Source organism: Fukomys damarensis, unplaced genomic scaffold, assembly GCF_012274545.1.
Source record: "Fukomys damarensis isolate Sample0158 unplaced genomic scaffold, DMR_v1.0_HiC HiC_scaffold_31, whole genome shotgun sequence".
Lineage (NCBI taxonomy): Eukaryota > Metazoa > Chordata > Mammalia > Rodentia > Bathyergidae > Fukomys > Fukomys damarensis.
The window spans coordinates 25,259,335-25,274,559 of NW_022900943.1; the positions used below are offsets into that span (position 1 = coordinate 25,259,335).

Sequence of the window (15,225 nt, forward strand, 5' to 3'; positions counted from 1 at the left end):
GGGCCAAGTAACATGGTTCAGGAAACAGGTTCAGGTTGTATTCTAAGTGCACTAGACAGCTCTGGAGAGTTTTAACCAGGGAAATGACAGTTTGATTTATGCTGAGTAAAGAATCATTTGTAAGGGCAAGTTAGTAGGGTATTCCAGTAATTCATACATTCTGGTAACCTAGACTAGGGTGACAGAAGAACAGAGAGAAATGACACATTCTAGATTAGAGATGGGTAAGATCTGGGTAGTAAGGGAAGGAAATGAAATAGGGAAAATGCCTGTATTTCTGGCCTGGGTAGTGAGATGGAGGTACCATATTCTTAGAGAAGCCTGAAGAGGAAAGATACATTTAGCATGAAATGTGTATTCAGTCCCCCAAAAAGCATTTTTCTGCCCACCCATAGGGTGTGCTGCATTGATATAAAGGACATCCATCCATGAAACAGAGGATGCGCCTGTGTCCTACATTCTTGAACGAAGGCAAGGACATGGCCATAACTGAGCTCCTTGCACTAATGGATGAGTCACAGCAGACAGCAAGGCCAGGGTTACAATTTCACTTCCTATGAGATAAGTCTTAGAGAAGGAAGAAATGACTTTTTTGGTCTGTAAGTCTCTCTCTCTCTCTCTCTCTCTCTCTCTCTCTCTCTCTCACACACACACACACACACACACACACACACAAAATGCCACCACTGCTATATACACACTTTAGAGAAAATTAAGACCAGGGCCAGGAATTTCGCTCAGTGGTTCCGCGACCTGCCTCCCAAGCGCAGGGTCCTGAGTTCAGTCCTGGAGGATGGAAATTAACTGCTGGGGATTTAGCTCAATGGTGCTGCTGCCTGCCTTGCAAGTGCAAAGTCCCAAATTCAATCCCTAGTACCACAAAAATAAATAAATAAAGAAATAAATAAATAAATAAATAAATAAATAAATAAATAAATAAGGAAACTGGGACTTCACTAAACATAATCTATATGACGATATTATAAAAATATCAATAACCTTTTAAGGAATGACCCTTCAAGCTAAATACACAACCACAGAAATTAATGTTTTTTTCAGGTAATAAAAAATATAATGCACACAATCCACATCCTTAGATCACATATAACCTACATACTTTAAAAACACAGAATAAGTGGAAAATGATCATATGTGCTCTGGAAAAGCAACACGCAGTCCTCATTAAACCAGAACCATTAAAATAGAATGGTTCGTGTGCAACGAATTAAATTTGTAGTGGAAGAAAGGGGCCAAGATGGACTGAAAATGATACTTCTCCACCTTGGTTCACGTATTTATTAGAAGATCATCTATAGCAGTGGTGTGGCATGGAAATAGCATTAGCTGGAGAAGGGGCCTCCCACTCCTGCCCCACAGGGATAATGACTCGTGCAGAGCCCCTTGGCTTCTGAGAGCTGAAGGTGAGCAAACAGGCCTGGATAACTTCAAGTGTCATCTGCAGCTTTCCATCTCTGTATATTGTTATACAGCCCTAAAAACCATCAGTTATATTTTCATGAGGAAAATGTCACTCTTATTTCCTATATATTCAAATGCTAACTCAAATGAAATGACTAAAAATGTTAGTCTAAGTTAGTACATCAAAATTGTTTTTCTTTTACTCATATGGCTCTTCATTTTGTGCCTGCAAAACAACTGTCTTTTGAGACACAAGAATTAAGGTGCTAGAAGGCCAGGGATTTAGCTCAGTGGTGCTGCCACCTGCCTCGCAATACAAAAAAAAAAAAAAAAAAAAAAATGAAGGGTCTTCAGGATTGAGCCAAATACCACTCCAATTCAAAGAAGCAGTGATCTGGGATGCCTTGGATTTTTACAGTGAAGAACATGGCATGCTTTTTGAGCTAATATCACCTCCAGTTATTTCAAATAATGACATCAAGAGCACTAAGAAGGACTTGTGTAAGCTCCGAATCTGCCTAGTAGTCATAAAAGCAGAAACAGATCTAAAAGAATGTGTTACGGAAAACAAAGAGTCATTAAATCTAGTTATATAGAGCAGATACTGACCTGTTAGCGACTTCTAGAAATCTAGTGTTCCTAGAACATGCAAGATTTAGTTAAAATGAAAAACTAAATGTTTCCCTTAAGGAAAGAGGAAAAAAAGCATGATTAAAACACATACACAGGTCTGGGGATTTAGCTCTGTGGTGCCACACCTTCCCTGCAAACACAAGGTCCTGAGCTCAAACCCCTTCCAAAAACAAAACAAAACAAAAAACATACACATACACACAAGCCAAATTTATGCATCCTTTACACATTTAAATTCTCTCTTGGGCAGAAATGTTGATTAAAAACAACAGTATCTGCTAGGGGTCTCATTATTAGCCTTAATACCACCCAGCAAGAACTTCTGAATCTAATCATTTCCATATGGCTATTTTGGGACAATACAATGACTCTACCATGGAGAGATACATTAGGACATTATTTAGGTTACTTCCCCTAAAAGAAGAACACTGTAAAAATTTTTAGGATTCACCTTTTTTAAAAAGTCAGAACACTTGTCACTGTATGGAAGAGGTGGTCCCTTTGTATTCAATGCTCAGGGAACTCAATGATGGGTACACAAAACAGCTCTACAAAAAGACCCTAATTGCTCCAAAGCAACCCAATGATAGTTCCTGTGCGTTCATTCACATGTGCTGTCCACAGGGAGAAGTGCAGCATCTGGCACCAGCAATGAATGTCAAAACCATTTTCCCAGCCAGTTAAAAGGCTGCCCTGTAGTTTTTTCATTAATTTAAATTCTGTACTGTACCTGAGAGCCATATGTTTCTCCATCTTTTGACTCAGTGACAGTAACCAACACCCAACAGAATGAAAATGGAGCAGGGATATCCCCATCCAGTACTTCAGAAACAGGGATGATTAACCTAAGCCTCAAATAAAAAGAGTCTTTTTCTTTATTCTTAAGTAACTGCACATGAAACTGTCTTCTTCCTTCAAAGAGAATACTCTTCACTCAGAAGGATGGTACCTAAAGATGTACAGTCGATCAGCAGGGAGAAACTGAGAAAGGACAGTCTTACAACTAGACTTGTTCCTTAAGGAAGTAAAACTAAAGCAAGTACACTGATGCATTTTATTAATGTTTAGTAAGGCTTGCAAGAAACCCAAGAAAATATACCGCTCTTGGAATAGATCTTGTTTTAGACCATGTGACTGACAATGCCTTCCAAATTGTGGTACATATCATGCATGTGTGTGTATTTTATAAACTAACTTGATAATAGGTTATATGTTTGAATATGTGTAAAAGAAGTGTTTTAAGGGATGAAAAAATAAAAACTGTCTTTTATGCATTCAGGAGACTCAGGAAGTGGTAGAGCCTTTTTAGTCCAACACAGAAGAGGTTCCAGAAGGAAAATCTGGTGTAAAGGTGAAGCGGCTAAGCAGCATTTCAATGTGCTCTATTAGTAAGTGTATCATTTGCAGGACACAGAAGTCAGAAATATAGTTCTGGAGAGATCTCCTGGGGCAAGGGAAGAGAAACACTGCCAAGTAAGTATGCACCACTGAATGTTAAAGGTAGGGGCAAAGCATATCTGATGTTAGTGGATAAAAGGTTTCAGATGCAGAGGAAAAGTGGAAAGCAAGAGATAGAGGACCAAGACAGTCCAAGGCCCCTCTCACAAGCAGCACTGCCAGAGACAAAAAGGGGCAGCCTGGAAGGGTCCCAGGTATGAGAGCCTGTCTAGGCCATCCTGGGAGAGGCAAGAGCATGCATCAAGTCAATCCTTCCTTCTGGGGTCACTGGGTCACACTCGCTTCCACTGCCGTAATGAAGGGCAAGGAAGGTTCTAGAAATGCTGAGTAAACACAGTATGGTCTTTTATGGAAATAGCCACTGTACTCTACCTCAGAACCCCCACTGGGCCAGGAGTAAATTTCCAAATTGTTAATCCACGCACTGGCTAGGTATGAGTCATGTGCCTTCAGTATGAGCAAAAAATTGGGATCATGTAACATGTAAGAACTGAACACATTTCTTCAAACCTCCAGAGGAATATTTCGGACACCTTATTGAAAGTAATTTATTTTTACTGAAGTTAACTAAGATGTTGGAAGAGTACAACTTAGGTCCCAAACTACTGCTGAATATAAAGTCTTATGACTTTATTGCCTTGAAACAATACATAGGTAGCATTATGTAATTTAAAAGACACTATTAAATAGGAACCCCTGTTTTTTTCTCCCAACTTACTTTTAGAAACCAGTAACTTACACCACAAATCATTAGCCATAATAAATAAATCGAGTTGAGGGGAAAATCACGATGGAACATTAATTTCAACCTAGCTTCCCAGCTAAGTATTCTGTCCAACAAGAGTTAATTAAATCTACTGAAAGGAGAATATTTTATAGCCATATGTTGGGTGTTTTGAGAAAGGGCTACTGAAATCTTTTGTATATTAAAAATAAGACCAGTCTAACAGTTCTTTTAGAATTTGACTAGCAGGTTTTGAGGATTCTGCTGAAAACCTATCCTTCACCCCTCAAAAATAATACAAAACCATGTGCAGACTCCATCACTCCCTCTCCCCATGTTTAAAAAAAATTAAAAAGTGATTTTTATTGGATTACCACATGTTTATGAGGTCCTGACACTTAAAAGATCAGGATGACCATACAATCTACCACCCATAATGGGTAATTATGCAAAGTAAATAAAGCTAGTAAAAGGGATAATATTAAAACAAATATGTTAGAGATGGGCACAGCGGTGCCTGCATGCAATCCAGCATTCTGGAATTGTAAGTTTGAGCTCAGCCTGAGCAACTTAGTGACTTAAGGAGACACTATCTCAAAAAGGTGGGCCAGGGATTTCACTCAGTGGTTCTGCCACCTGATTCGCAAGCACAAGGTCCCAAGTTCGAACCCTGGTACCAAAAACAAAACAAAACCAAAAAAAGGGGGGAGAGGTAAGGGTATAGTTCAGTGTGAAGACTCTGAGTTCAACCCCTAGTACCATCCAAAAAATAAATAAAATAATAAGATAAACCATGCAAACCATGATAATGCTAGACAAAAAAAAAAATAGCATGACAATCTTACTAGATATACTGGAAAATAATTAAAAATATATTTATTGACATGAAGAAAAACTACAAATGTAAAGAATACAGGATATGAAACAAAAATGAATTCCATCACTACTACATAGTCCTACTACGGCTACTTACTACTATTGCACTTATTACTACGAGTAAGTGCTGCAGGGGTAAGAGGCGTCCAGAAATGATACAGATCCTCGACTGGACCCTTCACTGTCTTATAGGAAAAGGAAGGAAAGGTGTTCGCATCATGGTATACGCCCTTTTGTAGATAACATCTTATTGCATGCTCATAAAACAAGAAGTACAGTTCAGTACAGGCTATTTTATAAAAACATTAGTACACAAGACAGCTCTACAGAAATGAGAGAAGAGATAGACTTATCTGTGTGTCAGTTCATTCTGTGGGAGATGATTATGAAAAGAGCATGAATGCAAAACAAGCAATATTTGCAAAAGACTAGAACAAGTTAACTATAAAGTAAGATGTATAAAGAGCACTTGAAAATTACATATTTTTATTACTTTTTTATTTATTTATTTAGGTTTTTTGAGACAGGGTCTCACTTTATAGTTGAGACTGACCTGGAACTCATTATGTAGTTCAGGCTGGTCTCGAACTCACAGCGATCCTCCTGCCTCAGCCTCCTGAGTGCTGGAATTACAGACATGCACCACCACGCCTGGCAAAAATTACATTTTTATAACACCTCCCAGTAAGGAAAAGAGCAACCAGGAAAAACATTTTAATAACCAATTTTAAAGTAATTAAGCCTCATTAGGTACTAAAAGAATTACAAATCCAAATAGTGATTATATATTATTTTTCATTTATTAAACAGGCAAACATGTTTTTAAATAATCATATCCAGGACTGTGAAGTCTAGAAGAAAACTGGTATCCTAAATGCCAGTGAAGGAAATCCAAACTTTTTAGTTTTGCTTTTTTAGGGATATTCAGCAATAGCCATAAGATCTTAAAATAATGCATGTATTCCTGCTTCAGCAATTCCATTCTTCGCAACTTTTTAATAATGAAATAGTTGCATTTTTTACAAACATTATTATAGGTTATATATCTCATAGTTAATATGAGATATATCATGTGAAGGTACACATTCCCAGTGATGAATGTGACTGTATTGTATACCTAAAATGTACCAATAAACTTAACCAAAATACAAAAAAAGAAAGATAATTTATCACATTTAGCTAAATATGAAAATGTTTATGCTGTATAGCCAAATGGAAAGAAATGAATTATAAATCCTTATATAAACATCACAGTAATTATTCAAAAAGTACACAGGTACATACACAAACACACACACAATTACATAGAAAAAGGTAGCGTGGAAAGATTTAAAGTTTTAAAATTGATTGTCTCTGGTGACATGTTCATTAACTTTTTTTTCCTAAGAAAACTTATGTTTTCCTAATTTTAAAAATTGAAGAGGTATTACTTGGCAAAATTTTTTAAAATGTGTTTAAAAGAACTGTAAAAATATAACCTTCAACCACCTTCTAGAGGATTTCACATGATAGACATACAGTCTTTTAAGTCAGAAGCCCACTGAAATTCAGGTGGTTTACAGCTCTAGTTGGACTTCCCAAAGGCCCTATCTTCTGAAGATAAAAGTGAGGTAAAATATAAATCTCAAACAGTGGTTAAGTATACTATAAAGAATGACTATTTTACTAAAACATATGTAAGAAGACCTGCCATTTGCACACTGTGCTTTGAGTTACTTTTCTTATCAATTCTGCAAAGATCCATCACTTCACTTTGTGAGTACCATGATGTAATTACAAATGGTTGGCAAGACAGTATAAAATGGTATGCTGGATTAAAATCATAGCCTTCACATTATTAGTGCTTGTTCTAATCCAAGAGAACAAAAAAAATGAAGCATTCCCAAAAGTTTCCTAGGAGACTCACAAAAAAAAAAAAAAAAAGAAAAAAAAAAAAAAAAAAAAAAAAAAAAAAAAAAAAAAAAGAAAAAAAAGAAAAGAAAAAGAAAAGTAAAGAAAAGAAAGAAAGAAAGAAATGTTCACTAAATACATTACTGGTAATCCATTGACCTCAAAATCTTGAATACAGTGGAGATTAAATGAAGTTGGTCAATAACTACTGTACCTTTCCAACCCCCAATCTATGCATATGAAACTTTCAAAGTATAAAAAAAGCTTGAAATTTACCAAAATGTTATCAACTGCTGTGTATGGGTCTTAAGAATGCACATAATATTATTTCTTTATATTGTACCAATTTTCTAATGAGCATTTGTTCAATTTTAAGCAATCTTTATAAACCCAAGATATCGGCTACACTTAGACCAATAATTACTAACCACCTGGCTATGGGAATGAACAATTCAATTTACCTATCTGAATTTCAGTTTCTCCAGTATGTTCTCATCAATGAAAGAGACAGAATACATGATTGAAGCCACTAAGTATATCTAGCATAACAGTAGGTAAGGTTTTCAAACTGATATTTCAGTGCACAGGAATAGTACCTATGAATAAAACTCACTGGTAGAAGTTCCACCAGTTCCAGTTAGCACTTAAGGTTTTAAAGGGCAGATATTTGACATCAGAACCCATTTCTGACCTCAAAAACTCTCAACTCAACATAGATATGAAGATTACTCAAGCCTTTGAAACCAAGGAAAGGGGTTCCCTTAGGGGTTTTGGTTCATGGGCCAAAGTTGAGATTCAGTATCATTTTAAATCCAAGTTATAAGCCACAAAAGAACCCCAAGGATGTTAACTATAGTGTATGCATCACAATGTTCAATGTGTCTTAAGAAAGGGAAAATATGACACATCATATTGATCAAATATAGTATGACACTGTGGACTGCTAGTCCCTTTTCTGACATTAAAAGATCTAGCTTCGATCAGTCACAGAAATAATAAAGGCTATAATTTTCTCATATATGCAATAAGAGTCAAACTGAAAAGGCTCTTTCTGCAATGACAGATTTCTAGTACACAAATTCATACAAGGCCAACCTTAACTAAAGCTTGGTTTCCCCTACTATGCAAATAGGAATAAAGTATCTTTATCATGGGAATGACTAATTTCATATTTTAAAATAGTCTTATAACAAGAATAGTGCTTTAGAAGAACATCTGAGAAAGAAAATGTTCATCATGAATTAAAGGAGAAAATAGGCAAGTGATATGAGCAAATGATACCTATTCAAAATCTACTGATCCATATAGAACAAATACATCAAAGTCTATATTGAGCATTATGTAATTATTCTATAGGGCTCATAATTATTCAGTCATACAAGGTCATCTATCTTCATCATACAGAGGTTATATATCATCATCAGAGGTTGTTTCATGATGCTGTGCCTGTAAGATGCAAGTTGTTACTTAGCCCTTCTTCCAAGGCACCCAGCCACTCATGTGCCATCAAGCCTCCTTGCCTCATCTACTCTCTTTGAACAAGACACCAGGGCTGAGGGTGAGAGAGGAGACTCTGAAAAGAATCCATTCCTGCTTCTGTTACCAGCCTTGCATTGTGCAGTGAAAATTCTTAGTTGTGATTTTTCAAAATCTGGATTTGGATTCTTGGAACAGATGAATTGCTACTGCTCAGCACTCTATTTTCTTTTCTTTTTTTTTTTTTCTCATTGAGTTTATTGGTACATTTTAGGTATACAGTACAGTTACATTCATAGTTGGGATCTTGTACCTTTACATGATGTATCTTGGATCTTACTTTTCCCATTACCCCTGTCCCCACCACCCTTCCCTATTGACAATTTTTCCAGCAGTGGAGATGTGATAGCTTCTGAGTCCTCAACAAGCTCTTGCTGTCCTCATGGCTTCCAGTCAAAGGAGTCAATCCTATGAGGGTTCAAGCTCCTCGAAGATCATGAAGTTCTCTCACATCCTGCAAGATGTGCTCCTAAATCCCAAGTTATGTAAGTTGGTGCCATTTCTGCTCCACAAGTATCAAAAGAAGGAGAAGGGCACCATGAAAGAAATGCTGTACATCGTGCCCCATGATTACTGTAATGATTTCTACATGAACTTTTGGAAACTCCATGAGTCCGTGCATCTGGACTTTGGCATTGATATCAGGAAAATGGGTCACTCTGGCAACACATATGAGCTAGTCCCCATTTTGGGTCTTATGTTCAGTGGGATACTACATGGCAATGATGAAAGAATCACTCTCAAAACTGACATCCTTATATTCGTCCTATCACTAATCTTCACAGAGGGCAACCATATCAGCGTGGAGGTCCTAACCCATAAAGTGCAAAGACAGGATATGTTAACTCAGGCTGAGCATATTTATTTTGAGGAAGCCTGGAAATTCATCACTGAGGATTTAGTATGGGAAGAGAACCTGATGTACCAGCAGATTCCTAATAGTGATCCTGCTCAGTATGAGTTCGTGTGGGGTCCAAGGGCCCCCACTGAAACCAGCAAGATGAAACTCCTAATTCATATGGCCCACCTTATGAAACAGATCCCAGGACTTACCCAGAACTATATGAAGAGGCTTTGAGAACACAACTAGGTATAGTGTCAGGATTCCTGAGAAACGGGATATTGCACAAATGTGTCACTGATTTTTCACCCACCCCAAAGAAGATGAGGCCCATTTTCAGTCTCTGGAGAGCAGGCAGTTTTCTAAATAATGAAGTCGCCTGGGGCGGGGGGTAAAATACCACGTATAGCATCTTGCTCTTTCCATTTGGGTACTTGGAAATGGACACGGTTTTTTTATGGCTTTTTAAGTATTGTTCCTTTTTGGGGGAGACTGAAGTAGCTTGCAAATTTATTTGAATGGTATTGATCACCCGTGCATTTTTAATTTTGAGATGTTGAGATATTTATGTTTTCTGATGTGATTTTGTGTGATACTGATCACAAATGGAGTAGCTTTTTCCATTCCAAATATCCTTCCTATTTTATTGTACAAACAGGGAAACCATTCGATTTATTTATGATAAAATAGAAGTGGAACAAGAATTTCCTTGGAAGTTGTTGTAAGAAGTTTACATCAAGTTAGAGAGATCCTAGAAATAGTGACAAAAAGCCCATATTTGATTTTAATCTGTATTTCTTTTCCCATTGAGCTGTACTATTAAAATTATATTTATTGCAAAAAGACCCCAAACTATTCCCATTCATCCCTGAACTTACCATTCTGCAACCCATCTTCTGAGGCCCTTTATGGTCAGGCCAATAGGGAAGAGTTTCGGAACAAGTGGAGTTTTATGGGGTCTGTCACATAACCTGTATCAATAACCACTTCTTACCCTGAAGCACTGATCTAACTCATCATATACAGTGATACAGAGAGAAATAGTTTCTGATATTCTGGCACCAATTTAGCTTGTCTAGTGTGAGAATGGCTGTGAAGTGCAGTCAAACAAGCAATGAACATAAAATAACAGTCTCTTTAAAGCAGCTAATAATTTCATAATTACCTGCTAGTGATGGGTGTGACAAGAACACACAAATAATTCAGGTATTCAAAGTTAAAATTATCTAGCAAGCACCCAGTTCCACATAAATTAATATATAGCAAAAGAAAAGAGACAGGGCCATTCTATTTGGGCAAATTTTCGGTCCCAGATGGAAAGGGTTTCAGCCCACCACAAAGAAGAATTCTATCTGTCAGCCTTCCAGTTCCTTCTGAGTCTTCACAGTGGGACTTCCTTATTTGTCTAAAGTATTGTAAATTCCGAGAATATCAGGCACACCCATACTCAAACTTAAGCACAAAAACACACTGCAAAGCCAAACATGAATTGGTTCTTGGGCTATTAATTGGGAACTATTCATCAGATAAGGCTAATTTTGTTTTACATGTTTAAAGTGGCACCTTCACAAAACAGAAAGAACATTTTCATGAAAATCTACTTGCCAGTTTTGAAAAGTTAGCACTCAAAACAGATATGAAGTGGCCATAAAGTTGCTTTATTCAAAATGAAAATAAGTAGTAAACAGAAACAGATTTTTCTTAAATTCCACAGTTTAACACTAAACTCAATTTACTGCCTTAGGTCATGCTTGTCTGAGTTACCATTATATGCAAAAATCTTAGGCCAAAACTACCCTCCATATTTTATATAGGTGACTTTTCAAGAAAGTGTTAAGTGTTTATTAGGAAGACAGAAAAGGCTCCTCTGCTTTGGAAAAATGCTCTTAAATGCTTAATTATATAGGTAAACCCACCTGGGGGGGTGTCTGCCCTAATTATACATAGATGATCTAATTAAACTATCATTCACAATTCATTAAAGCTATTAATAAATTGTAAATTGGAAAAATAAATAAGATAGTTAAGTTTATAGGACTATTAAAACCTATTAAACATAAACACAACCAAGATGTGTTGGCAAAATTTCCTTAAGAACATGAACTTTAGACCTCCTCCAAGAGCCCCATCTCCACATTTCATGTAAAAGCTCTAAGGGCTGGGGGTTTAGCTCAATGGTTCTGCCACCTGCCTTGTAAGCACAAGGTCCCGAGTTCGTTCCCGGTATAAAAAAAACAAAAACAAAAAAACAAGAAAAGAAAAGCTCTAGAAGCCCTACCTTCTCATTTATCAATGAGGAAACTGAGGTCTATCAACTTAAGTGAATTGCCCAAGTTTACATCCTCTAATTTTCCCACCGCTTAACACTATTACTACACATTCTGAATATGGTTCTGAGTCTAAAGAGGAAACGCCTGTGTGCGTGCACCTTGGTGCAGTCACTGGAGGAAAGGACTCAGGATCATTCCTAGAGCAATTCACAGAACAAAGTATTAGAAGAAATGTTAATTGATCAGAATATTAAAAAGAGACAGTTAATAAAACAGATAAGAGAGAACCAAGTACTAAGATAGTAATATTACCACTACTGGATAATAACTATGCTACTAGTTGATATTGCAAGAACAAAAGAAGCAGAAACTAAAGAAAACAGAAATCTTTATGAAATCTGATGGCTTTAGAAAAACAGAGTCCCTACAACTTCAAAGGGAACAAAATATCCTTATGAGTAATTTACCTGTGGACAAAAGAAACTTTTGACTGAACTAAGATATAAGGTAACAATATAAACCAAAACACAGAGCAACCAGTGAAGGACTGATAATAAGCAGAACCAACTCCTCTTCCAATGTTCTCCAGGAATCCTGCATTTTCTTAACTTTCCACATTTAAAGAAGCCCCCGCCAATAAATAACTAAATAAGCCCAAAATACCTAAGCTGAGCAAGCCCCTCAAAAGCAGGTCATGCTGCAGTGCTACCACAGTGAGTGCCTGACCACTGCAGACCCACGTTCCAACAGAAAGCCTGGCAGTTCCACCATCTGGAGGTAGGGCTCAGTGGCTCAGCACTTGTCTACACCAAGGTCCTAGATGCAGTCTTGAAATAGATGTCTCCCAGGAAAACAGAAAAGTAAAACTTATAAAGTCATTGCTTATGAACAGATCCCGGATACAATGTGACCATGATCAAAGCTCAGGTTCTCACTCACCAGCTGTGTGGCTTCGGGAAGCCTTTCTAACCTCTCCCATCAGCATCACTCACTTTCTTTCACCATCCACCAAATAAAGATGATGGGGCTGGGGATTTAGCTCAGCGGTTCTGCTGCCTGCCTCACAAGCGCAAGGTCCCAAGTTCCATCCCCAGTACCAAAACACAAAACAAAAAATAGTAATAATAAAAATAATAAAAGAAAGAAAGAAAGATGATGTCTATTTTAAAAGTTTGTTTGCAGATAGAATGTAAGTAAAGTCATTAGCAGAATGGCTGCCACACAGTAAAATTCTGCTAACTACTGTTGTCAGACATAGTAAGTAAAGACATCCATGGTGCAACCACATCTGCCATCTCTTGGCCACAACAAAAAATAAGCCATGCACTTTCAGGTCTCGTCTTTTTTTCTTTTTTCTTAAACTTATTTCCTTTCCCCCACATATCCTTCTCTGCCTGGAAAGCCTCCCTCATTTCTGTCCTTTAATTTGGCCAACTTCCCTGAGGCTGGCCGGCTGCTCCTTCAACGTCTATTATGTGATTACATTTGGATTATAATTACTTATGCAATAAGAAAGACATTTATTTACTGGAATGGGAGAGGAGAGAGGGCCAGCTTGTTAGGGCTAATTCTACCAAGAGGCAAGGAGTGAACCCTGGCTCGGCTGCACTTCCCAGGGGAACAGACTTTGAGGATGGCTCCAAGGGAAAGGAACAGACTCAAGATATGAAAATTCATGAACAAAGGCCTGACTCTGTCCTTGCCAGTGACATCCCACATCTTCTCTATAGTCTCACAAAAGCCAAGGGGGACTGGCCCTGTGCTTGTGCGCACACCTGCATGTGCACAGGCGTGGAAGAAGAGACCGATGTGACATGAAGAGGTCTGGAAAGGAACCTGAAAGTTCCGAAGCCTTCAGCTGGCTTTCTGCCTATTTACCTTAAATGTCAGAAGAACAGCTATGACCAAGACATACTCTGTGCATATTACAACCGTTTCAAGGCCCACTTATTTTTCTCATCACAACAGGAAGTTCTCAGAGCTGGGGTAAGGTTAAAGTAGAATGTTCCAGGCACTGCTTCTTAAACATGACTCTGCACAGGTATCCCTGAGAATATTACTAAAATTCATTTCTCCTCAGTTCTCTACATATCTAACTAGATGCTGACACTGCAGGACCATGGAAATAGCAAGGACTCAGCGTACAGGTGCAGAAGCCAGGTGGTCTGTGTTCACAGACCAGCTCTGCTACTTAATGATGTGCAACCTTGAGCAACTTGCCTAAATTCTCTGGGCCTCTTCCCCTTTCCTCATCCTAGCAGTAAAAAAGAGGAAGTAAGAGTACACCTACTTCATAGAGTGGTTACTGAGACTGGAGACGACAGGTATGACCAGGGCTGACCCTGTGTAGCTGCAGTCATGCGGCCCAAGCATACCTAGAAGCTACCTGCCACAAAGAAAGTCCTATACAGATGTTCTTTACAGTTAAAAATATTTCTTTCTGATTATCTTCTGCACTCATCACGATAAATAACAATTCTTAAAAATATAACAAGTTAATAGTTTTGAATAAAAGACTGAATAAATTAACATGTTTATACTATGACCAATAAAGCAATATCTACAGTAAAATCCTCAAAGGATCTCACTGTAATAAAACATAAGACAATATTCAAAACTAGCTATTTTAAACTGATAACAAATTGCACCCAAATCTTCCAACTCACTAGGATTCCGTTCACATTCCTAAGCCCAAGACACTAACTGTGGGTGGTCACTGGCCAGAAATGATCTTTCGCCTTTTCTAGCCAGGAAAGAGACTGAGACTAGACATGAATCACCCAGGAAGGTAGATAAAATGGAGCAGGGCAGATAATTGAGAAATTCAGCCAGGAAAGCAGCCCAAGCCTCATGGGCTGTCAAGTATCTAGTGCTAGTTCTGGTCCTTTAGAAGCAAGAATTCGCATGAGGTCCTAACAAGTAGCATAGTAGCAGCAAAAAGAATAGCGACTGCGAACTATGTTTACAAAGCTGCCGCCACTCTTAGAGTAAGGTGGAGAGGTAAAATTTGTTTCCATTTTGCAACCAACTACTGAGACACTCTCCAGTACCGAAAACTCACTGTGCATCCTGCAATGAATAATCTCACAGCAACTGACCCAGGGGCCTCAGAGCACAGGGAGGCCCTCCTGGCATCTCTTGATCAAGAACCCACATCTCTGTCTAAGCCTCCACCCTGACACTTTTACTTGGGATTCACACTGGAAATCCGTTTGTTTCTCTGCTCACAGTGTCTTGGTACAGATGGCACATTTCTTCCAAATGACTGCAGTGATGCCAAGGGTCTCCCCAAAGGATCTCACATGTCTCAAAGCTTGTATTTTAAACCAATTCCTATGCATTCTGTAGCAGCCATTGTCTTGTGAAAACAGACACACACAAAAATTCACATTGTTAAACAGACAATGAAAGCACTGAGTCCAAGAGGTTAAATCAGTTGCTCTCAAGCCCACAGAAATACCATGTGATAATGGAGGTACCTGAACTCAGTTCTGTCTAACCTGTACCACCAGGTGTGTACCCTGCCCAGTCATCCAGCAATACCTCTAGCCATACCACTGAGCGCAACAACAGCTCTG

General features: G+C 38.1%; 1 protein-coding gene and 1 non-coding gene across 2 annotated transcripts; both read left to right on the forward strand.

Moving 5' to 3' along the window:
* The first annotated feature begins 4,449 nt into the window (after positions 1–4,449).
* Positions 4,450–4,510, forward strand: LOC117283881. Its single transcript, XR_004514915.1, has one exon. It is a non-coding gene; the product is annotated as a U7 small nuclear RNA (small nuclear RNA).
* A 4,408-nt stretch (positions 4,511–8,918) lies between these two features.
* Positions 8,919–9,614, forward strand: LOC104874449 (melanoma-associated antigen 1). Its single transcript, XM_010641468.1, has one exon. The coding sequence runs from the start codon at positions 8,919–8,921 to the stop codon at positions 9,612–9,614; it is 696 nt and encodes a 231-aa protein (XP_010639770.1).
* Positions 9,615–15,225: the final 5,611 nt, after the last annotated feature.